Source organism: Gouania willdenowi, chromosome 14 (genome assembly GCF_900634775.1).
Source record: "Gouania willdenowi chromosome 14, fGouWil2.1, whole genome shotgun sequence".
NCBI lineage: Eukaryota > Metazoa > Chordata > Actinopteri > Blenniiformes > Gobiesocidae > Gouania > Gouania willdenowi.
Genome location: NC_041057.1, coordinates 9,596,327 through 9,606,251, shown reverse-complemented (window position 1 = coordinate 9,606,251; position 9,925 = coordinate 9,596,327). Strand labels below are relative to the sequence as shown.

The 9,925-nt window shown below is 35.8% G+C and overlaps 1 protein-coding gene across 1 annotated transcript in view; it reads left to right on the top strand.

Moving 5' to 3' along the window:
• The first annotated feature begins 601 nt into the window (after nt 1-601).
• gabrb2b (gamma-aminobutyric acid type A receptor subunit beta2b) overlaps nt 602-9,925 on the top strand; it is a 60,603-nt gene continuing 51,279 nt past the window's right edge. Inside the window, exons 1-3 of the mRNA XM_028467136.1 lie at nt 602-974; nt 1,142-1,239; nt 1,805-1,872. Coding sequence (XP_028322937.1) covers nt 892-974; nt 1,142-1,239; nt 1,805-1,872 — 249 coding nt within the window. The 5' untranslated portion in view covers nt 602-891. The remainder of the gene's footprint in view (nt 975-1,141; nt 1,240-1,804; nt 1,873-9,925) is intronic.

The following is a 9,925-nucleotide window of genomic DNA, read 5'->3' as shown; positions in this document are numbered from 1 at the left end:
CAAACCCACTTTCCTCCTTCATATTAATGTTTTTTCTATTTGCAAATACCAACTGAGAGCTTTTACAACTGTCTCACATTGTTTATTATTATTATTATTATTATTATTATTATTATTATTATTATTATTATTATTATTATTATTGTTTTGCATTTCTGCATCCGCAAGTTACATAAACCCAATTATAGTGTTTCAAACATTAAAAAAAAAAAAAAAAAAAAAAAAAAAAAAAATTCAAGTGCATTTTTTTTTTTTTTTAGTTTTTTTTTTCTTTTTTTTCAAGTGTTCAGTTTTACATCACAATGTTTTTTTCTATTCAGTGTAGGATCATATGAAAGTTTTTGGATCCCGTTCATTAGATCTTGGTGACCCTGCCATATAAAGTTGAATAAATCCTTTCCTGCTGGGTTTCAGGTATATTTACATTTCAGAGATGATAGGCAGGCCCCCGGGTTGCTGTGCATGGAGCACTAAGGTTAAGTGCCTTGCTCAGGGACAACGAGGCGATGTGCCTGCCGGCTGTCTGCAGAGCGAGCGACTGAAAAGGGGACAACCCCACCCACATCTTCCGCTTCTCCCTTGTGTTTTCAAACTACCGACTTTCCCTTTCGTGTTCAGTCACTTGGATGGTAAAATATCAAACGAGGGAAAACCTCGGAGTCCCCTTCGAAGTCTAGATTGTCCTTTAAATTTCCTCCGTGTGTGTGGATCCATCAGCAGCATCAGCATCAGCAGCAGCATCAGCATCAGCATCAGCATCAGTCCCGCTTCTTCATGTTGTGGTGGAGAACACGCATGCGCCCGGCATTGGATCTACTGCACTGGCAAGAAGAAGTTGGACCTCGCCTGTCTTCAGTTAAAGTATAAGAGACATTTTTCACATTTCAGGGGATGGTGGCGTTCAGAATACGGAGGATGAGGTGTCCGTGCGTGTGGCTGCTGCCCGTGGTCGTGGCCGTGGTTTGCGCTCAGAGGTAAGCGTTAGAGTCCGTGACAGCTCACATTTATAACCAAAGGGATACTTTAACAGTCCACTGTGAATGGAAATGATCGGGGATAACATCTGAAGCTTGTTGTGTCTCTTTTATGTGCCTTTATTTATTTATTTATTTATTAATTTATTTTTTTGTTTTGCTTTTAGCACCAGTGTCAATGACCCGAGCAATATGCCTCTGGTGAAGGAAACGGTGGATAGGCTGTTGAAAGGTTATGATATTCGGTTGAGGCCAGATTTCGGAGGTAAATGATCTCATATTATCAATAACTAACTGTGCTTTTGTCGAACAACGCAGTGTTTGATGAATTCTACTAGACACGTCTATAAATGCTTTGCCTTTGCGTAAAGGAGACTTTCTTGACGCACATTCACATGTAATAAAGCTTTGGTAATTGTCTTAACAGCCATAAAATTAATTAAGTTGCTAATGTGGATAGTGATTCCGGATCAGAGATCCTATCTTTGTTTTTTTTTCTTTTTTTTTTTTTGTTTTTTTTTTCTTGTAGGGATGATTAAAAAGTCGCCATAATGACGTTTTGGACAAATTTATGTCCATTTATCCTAAACTTAATGTTTAGATTTTAGGATTTAAAAACAGTTTGAATTCATGTTTGTAACTTTTTGGGTGGGCAGTACCAGCTCCTAATCCCACCATTACTGTCACCTGTCACCCTGCTGACAACAGCTGAATTCACATGAATCTTCTTCTTGCCCTTAACGTTTGACTTTGAATATGTGATGAATGTTCTTGCGGTTCTTTCTTTCTCTTTTCTTCTTCCTAATTTCTGTTGCTTTTTCCTGTCCCAGGTCCTCCAGTTGGAGTGGGGATGAACATAGACATAGCCAGCATAGACATGGTATCAGAGGTTAATATGGTAAGTGGGCCTTTTTAAAAAAAATATATATATATATACTTGACCACTATGTTTTAATTACAGCTTTTAAGCTTACATAGAAAACATTACCACATTTTTTTTAAAGGAAGTCCAGACTAGTTGATGTAATATGTGTCCATCTTGCTCAAATTACCATTAATGTTCTTTTTTTTTATCAGCTTGTTGCACCTTATTTTGAAGAACGGAGATACTGCACATTATGTTTATCACCAACCTCATGAATAATCAATGATTTGTAAATGTTCTCATGTTTCAGTAGTTGTTTTTTTATTTATTTTGTTTGTTGTTTTTTCAGACATATCCTTATTCTAAACATTAGTTACACATTTTGGTTTTTGTGTCATGGATGCATTTTTGCTGAAGGTTTGGGTCGTGATACTTTTCTAGAAGCATGACAGTTAAAGAAACAGGAGAGCAGTGAACGTGTAGAATTGGAGATTAAGTTTCATACAAGTGCACCTCTTAGTGATGAGATGGTAGAACTGCACCTCTTTTTTTTTTATTTATTTATTTTATTTTTTTTGCAAAGATGCAAGAGCTGCTTTCTTTCATAGAAGGTCACGGTCACTTCCTAAAAATGTTGTTGACAAAGTGCTGAATGATTAAGATCGTACTGTTGCGTTTTTTGGTATTGGTTTGTGTGATGTTTGTTTTTATTTGTCATCTGCCACTTGTAACTCCTGAATAATTTGCCCTGTTCCTGCAGCTGTTTTGGTGTTATCAATGTGAGTCATGTCTTAATGTCAAGGCACTGATTACACACTAAAATATTTTTGGCAGCGTCACCCAGAGGTTGTTACTCATGTTGTTTTCCTTTTGGTCCTGGAGACTATATGTTAATGAGCAGAGATGGGATGAAGGGAACACACATAATGGTGCGTCCAATGGTATTTAGTCACAGAAAAGTGTGAATTTATGATTTTTTTATAGAGTACAGTCAAACAGTGTCCTTTACTATTTTTCCACATTTCTGAGATATATATTTTATTGCTTATTTTGTATCAAAATACTAGTTTTAGGAGTAGCTGTTAGATGGATTGCTGAGTGTGTCCTAACCCAGACTTTCCCCTAAACAAGCCACACTACAGAACTCACTCACACGTGCTGTCCCTTACAGTAGAAAAAGCTCAAAGTGGCACATTTTGGCAACTGTTTGTTAATAAATGTGCCCGTGTGGCATTTTGCATCAGCAAATTTAACCTGAATTGTCTTTCTGGTCAGACTTTATTGTGTTAACAATATGAAAATGTATATCATATTTTGTGAAAAAATAACGAGTTTTGAGTTTTGGTCCATATCGCCCAGCCGTAGTTCACAGCTACTCATCCCTTGATGCTGTTCTGATCATTAAATCTTAATTACAGGCATGTTTTCTTCTAGTAACTCATGCAAAAGCTTATGCACTGTCTGTTTTTGTGTGTATTCCTATATGTGTGTGTGTTTGTTGTAAGATCTGAGTAGATTGTGTGTTTGTTATCAGGTCCAAATCTTCAATTTTGGAAAAACATGAATCTTGGGTTGACATATTGTATGTACAGTAGGAGTACATGTCTCCGTGCCTTAGACCAGTGGTTATCAAATCATTTTTTGGCTTAAGTACCCCTTTTCTTTTATTTCTGTATCCATGTAGCTTCCCCGCTTTGTCCGACTACAACATTATGCTCAGAATATTATGGAAAAAACCCAAATATACAGCATAATGATGGATGGAATGAGTGAATAAGTGGAATGAAACAGTATTTAGTATCTCATGAATAGATTTATTTCTATAGATTTGATCATTTCCTGGTGTGGGACCTTGTATTTTCAGTTCATGTTCTAATCAAGATAATTTCTATCATCATTATTATTATGATAGTGATTTTTAACAAAAAAAAAAAAAACATTATTTAAACCATATTTTTAATGCTTTCATTTGTTAATTTCCCACTCTTTCTCTCAAGTACCCCCTCTAGTGCCATTACATACCCCTACGGGTACACGTACCCCCATTTGAGAAACACTGCCTTAAAGCATATAGACGAATGGAGATTTATGATGTTGTAATTATAACCAAAGTGATTACATTTTCTCATTTTCAATATTTACCCCATAGGTTTTATTAAACTTTCTAAGTATGCATAATAAAACACAGTGGTGTGTGCCTGTGCAGTGATACGGTTTAAGCTTTCTACTAAGCCAAAGGAAAAGAGGAACCTCCAACTCTTCCTCCAAACACACAAAGCCAGCCCCAGTTTCTTTGATCATCTGCTTCTTTTATGAGCCTGGCCTACTAAACACCCTTTAATGTGTAAGGGGAGTCATTACCACCTAACCTGCTGGAATCTCATGAAAAGATGAGGCCACGTGTGTGCGTGCAGTGGTCCTGGCATCTTTGATCTGCTCTCCCTCTTAGAAATGTAACCACTTTTCAGGATAGCAGCTGGTGTAAAAGCACTTTATTTTCTTCCTTCTCCTCTGGCCCATCTGGTTCTTTGGCATCACTTATTTTAGAGATGGAACCCCCTGTGAACTATCTGCAGTGAGCGAATAAGACCTCAGGATGAGGATAATGGAGGGATGCATGCAAAAGGAGTTTGTTTGTCGTTAGTACTGAGCAGGACATCTATGTTGTAATAATCTTTGACTTGAGCTTTGCATTATTAGTAGACATACATTAGGTATTTTTTTTCCTCTACGTTTGCTGTTTAAATCTAATTGACTGCTGAATAAAAGTCATTTACTGTAGCTTTGAAATTATTAGAGCAGAAATTATTTTAGTAGCCACAAGCTCATTTTAGGTGAATCACTAAATTGAATGGAAGTCTTTACGAATAAGTGGCCCTGAGGACATCTCATTTCTCTCGTGTTTGTCACATTGACAGTTCTGTCCAAAACTAGTCTTTACTTTAGGAGGGCTTATGATTTTCTGTTTAAAACATCCTAAATTCTGTGTCAGGGTATACCCATCCACGTCGCTTTATACAATTTTCTATTTTATTTCCGTTTCAACATCTTTCCCTGCTTCTTAAACTTCCTTAAATATTACCAGAAATGTCTAAAATAGTCAGCTAATGTTATTTATTTTTTTCACCATGTCTGCATATGCTATCAAAGATTAACACTACGTGTAATGCAACCTTTTTGCGACAGCTATGCATCTTTTATTATTGCAATGATAGAAATACATTCATTTCATTGCTTGATTGTGACAGTCACCAGCCCTCCCTAAGTAATGGGGCGGGGCATTAGAAGGAGTGATAGACTTTAAGCTATTTTGGTTGTGCTAAAAGTATAATGTGATGCTACTATTGTGCATATTGTGTCAACTAATGTTATTAATTTTATATTTTCTATGCTTCAGAGAATTTCATGCGAGATAACATTGCAAGGGCAACTTTAGCCACACCCCCAGCCACTCGTTTAGGAGTAAAAACAACACTGAAATGCGTGATGTGGACCCAAACAATTATTTGTGAAAACCTTTAATTCCAGCCAACCAACATATCACCTTAATGTTTTGCACGACATCCCACACAGTCCTGTGATTGGAGGTGCAATGCTTCTGCCATCACCAAGTAAACTCATCACCATTTGTACTGTTACACCAACAGCTAAACCTTTCTTTGTACCGGTGGCTTTTCAGATTTGAATGCTGTCATAATAATCGGAACCGCTTGTTCATCAAAACACTTCAGATAAAGCGTTGAATGTGTTTTCAACCGCAAAATAACACAATCAGGACTTGAAATGTAACATTCAATCATGGGCCGAATTGGACAGATTGGTCCGTTGTCACACTGTTGAATAGAGAGACATTATAATCAAAAAAGCATCAGATTTCTTTTTCCTTTTCAAATTCCTTTCTCTGTTTCAGAAGGTTTTTTTCAACTACATTTTTCAACTACAAGGGACAGATTACAACAGAAAGTATGAAATAGTGACTAGAGTGGATTATGTTGACAAAACGGAGACATTACTGAGTCATATGACATGTAGAAAACCGTATTATTTGTTGTTAAGTCCTGAAGCTTGACGTGAAATGAGACGGGGGAAATAGTGGCTTTTATTACATGCTTGTGAAAGGTCACTATTTGCGGGGTGTCGGAGCCACAGCCTTAAACCCGTGAGGGGTGAAAAGGGAGAGGATATGATTGTGTAAGACCTTGGGGGTCACATTTTTCACCTCTGAGTTGTGTGGCAATGGAGGGACAGGGATAGATAGACAGGATAGCTGTGACATTAACAAGTTACATGTGGAGAGCCAGCAGCGGTGTTGAAGGGAAGGTCGTGTACCTTTTGCTGCCGAGGGTTCATCCAGCATGACTCAGAGGTGGACATGCAGCAAACTGTGGGGCACATGCTGAATACCAATGTCATGTTACGCATTGGCGCCAAGGCCAGAGGTTTAGAAAGCAGAGCAATAATGTAGGCACGTGGAATTTTAATGCAAATCCAATTAAGATCTAAACAGTTTTTGTCACTTTTACTACACAGCTCAGTATTTGCTTTAATTAAGCCCCCAGGGCTCCTCAATCATAATATTCTTGTGCAGTGGTTCTCAACCTTTTCAAAATAAAGGTGCCAGAGACCAGAGACCCCCACTGTACCTTAAGGTGGTTGAACACAGACAAGCACATTGAAGAAGGAATAAAGGGGAGTACCTTTTGGGGTCATCAATGAAATCAGCAAAAAACTGGTCCAATGTTCTATGAATGTATCTGAATAATATTCACTGTTATCCAGGAAGTTTATTATTATTTGCGCCATAGTATATAGTCATCTTAAAGATGTAAATCCTTGTTTTAATCAGAAATAAAATGGGTTCAAACTAAGAAATGGTGGAAAAGGTGGTGAAACGGGATTTCAAAAAACAGAAATTGGTTAAAAGTTGTGAATTAGAGTGAGTAAAAAGGGTTCAATATTGTGTCAATATTGGCTTAAAAGTGGCAGAAATGGGGGGGAGGTCCTGTAAAGTCCTGTAAAGTGTTGAGGTAATGTAAATTAAAAAGTTGGAACAATAAGTTTAAACTGGCATGGCAAATCGTGAATGTGGTTAAAATGAGCAAAAATAACTATGAAATACGGTGAAAAGAGGATAAAAGTGACAATAATGGGTCAAAATATGTGTCATGAGGTGGGAAAAATGGTGGAAAGGGTTTATAATTGCTGAAAACGTCTTGAAAGGGGAAAAAACTGTGCAGAAAATACTTTTTTGACGGAGAAGTGGCAGAAATGGGAGTACTGTAGCAAAAAAAGCATTAAAAGGAGCAAAAAAAGTGAAGAAAATGAGTGAATTTGGTATAGTTGCAGAAAAATAATCAAAAATGGACTCAAGATGTTCAAAAATTATTCTTAGTTTCTTGAAGGCATCTGACGACCACCTCCCAGTGTCTCACGACCTCAAATTGGGTCCTCACCCCAAGGTTAGAAACCCCTGCTCTGGTGAGTCTGAGGCTAAACAACAGTTTTTTGCTCTTCCAAATGCAATAAATAGTAACAATGATGCACATAAAGGTTAAGCGTAAGGTCTGTGAACACACCCAGCAACCCTTCTCCTTTCTGATTTGTTTCCCAGCATGCTGCAGTAAATACAACATGTGGGTGTTGCCTTAAAAACAAGTTTTTCTCCACGGTGTGAGGTTATACTCCCATGGTCCAAAAACATGAATCTTTTATTGATTTCAGTACATAGCACAAATTGTGTTGGAATATTTGAATTTGTTTTCTGTATCTATTATCGGCACTTCTACACATTAACTTATGTGGTTAAATGATTTAGATTGAACATCATTAAGAAACGTAGAATTCTAATTTAAATCTTCAGCAAGAGCTGTAATAAAAACACAGCAAATCATTGAAACTGAAAACTATATGTAAAGGAGTTAGAACTGAAGTTTCATGTCTGCGTTGGATGCGTTAAGTTTGGGTTTACTATACTTTACTATACTTTAAATACTATACTTAATAAGCATTTGATGGCACAATTTAATTTTTAACAGCAAACATACACAGATTGATTTAGTTTTGATCATTAGATGCTAAAGTTAATGACAATTATATTCAAATTGTATAATAAAAATGTAATATAATACAGTATTTTCTCATTTTTAAACCTGACTTTGCTGAACATCAATGCCTTCTGCATCACTACTCACAATATTACTGATGTTTTACACTCGCTAAGTGTGAGCCTAATGAGGGGGGGATTCAAAGGTGGAAACGCTTTCATATGACAAAGGGATAGTAAATGAATAGGAAAGTCTTTAAGCTAAAATCAATTAAATAATGTGACTCCTTGAAGGCACTTCATACACTGTAATATTAACCACTATCATTATCTCCTCTCTATGTTTGAATCTAATTATTAACTAATGGGCTAATTTGAAGTGACCTCAGCTCTTAAATGTAATACAATAATGTATTTATTGGACATGTTCACCTTGTGGTTCACTGGTTTGAATTTGCAAAAACGGCAAAGCTTGAATAGGATACAGTTTGATTTGAATTAGTATGCGTAATCTATTGATTGCAGGTTACCTGTACTTGCTTTATTTTTTAATGGTTGCTTCTTATGCCAGTCTAGTATTTGTAGATTTTTTTAAAAATGTAAACAAGTAAGAATCAATTGGTCCTTATGACGTGCTGTGGGTGTAAAGCAGGTTACTGGACGTCAAGTACATTAAAGTGAAAATCTGCTAAAAGGTTATAAGGATACAGTAAATATTTCAAATTTGACACTTTTATAATTGTTAATCAGTTAATCCCAAAATTAACAATGCATACTAAAACAATCACAATCAGATATATTTAATTTATCCCTGGAGGAAATTGCTTTTTTTTTCTTTTTACAGAAGCTCTAGAGTTTTTCGAAAGAAAAGAAGAAACACTAAAACATAGAAAAGGAAGAAAATTAAATAAAACGTACATAATTAAATAAGACTCAAATTTCACTGTACCACCAAGTACCGTGACAATAAAAGACTATTCTAAAGACTGTTAATTAAATAGGGATGAAATACAAGTGCACACCTCCAGGAAACAAAAAAAATACACAAATATAATACAGATAAATACAAGTGTAGTACAGTGAGCCATCTAACAACTACACAGTGAAATCAAGAAGCCGTTGTGCTAAAGTGATGAATTGTAGAGAAACAAACAAACGAATGATGCAACCAATGAATACACATGTTGTGATGCAGAATGGGCACCGAAATCCAAAAACAGCTCCTTTTAGTCATGCACTGAAAACTTTAGTCCACTTACTTCTAATCTGTAATATTAGGTAATACGTTTAAAAATGAGCCCACCTCACATGGCACATTGGTGCTTGTTAAAACATTCTCAGCTTAGAGGACTATATTAACGGTGTGAAAATAACATCTTAAAATGAAAAAGCACAAAAATGTTCAAGGTAAAGTGTTAGTATTTTTCCTAGTAAGTAAGAGAAAAAAAGATTAGAAACCAAATACAAAATATAACACAGGAACCTGTAGATGTCGTAGACCTGGGAGTTTTCATACAGTATGTTGTGAATTATTAGTTTTTTTAAACTAAATGTTTATGGATTTATTTAAGTGAACCGTAGTTAAGATCATATGCTGAGATGAAAAAGTAAATATAGGGACTTAGTCAATAATTTTATTTTGGAAAGGTTCTGGGAACAATAAGATACAGATATTGCAGCCTTATGTATTGGCCGATACCGATATTTATCCGATATCAGCATGAATCATACATGCTTTTATTTTTCTTTAATAAAAAAATAATGATTACTTTCGTGTGGGATGTTAGAAAAGGCTTGATCAAGTGATGTTACTCAAACAGAGAACAATAGAGTAGGTATGAGAAAAACTGACCCATCTATTATTAACCAATTGGTTACATACATTTTAACCTTCAACACAATATCTACAGTATTCTATAATTGAATAAAATATATAAAAAATACAGAAATCCGATTTTCATTTTCAGGCTAATATCGGACCGATATCGAACACCCCTAATAATAAGTAATGTTGTTTATGGCTCTTGACCTTGCAAAAGGTTC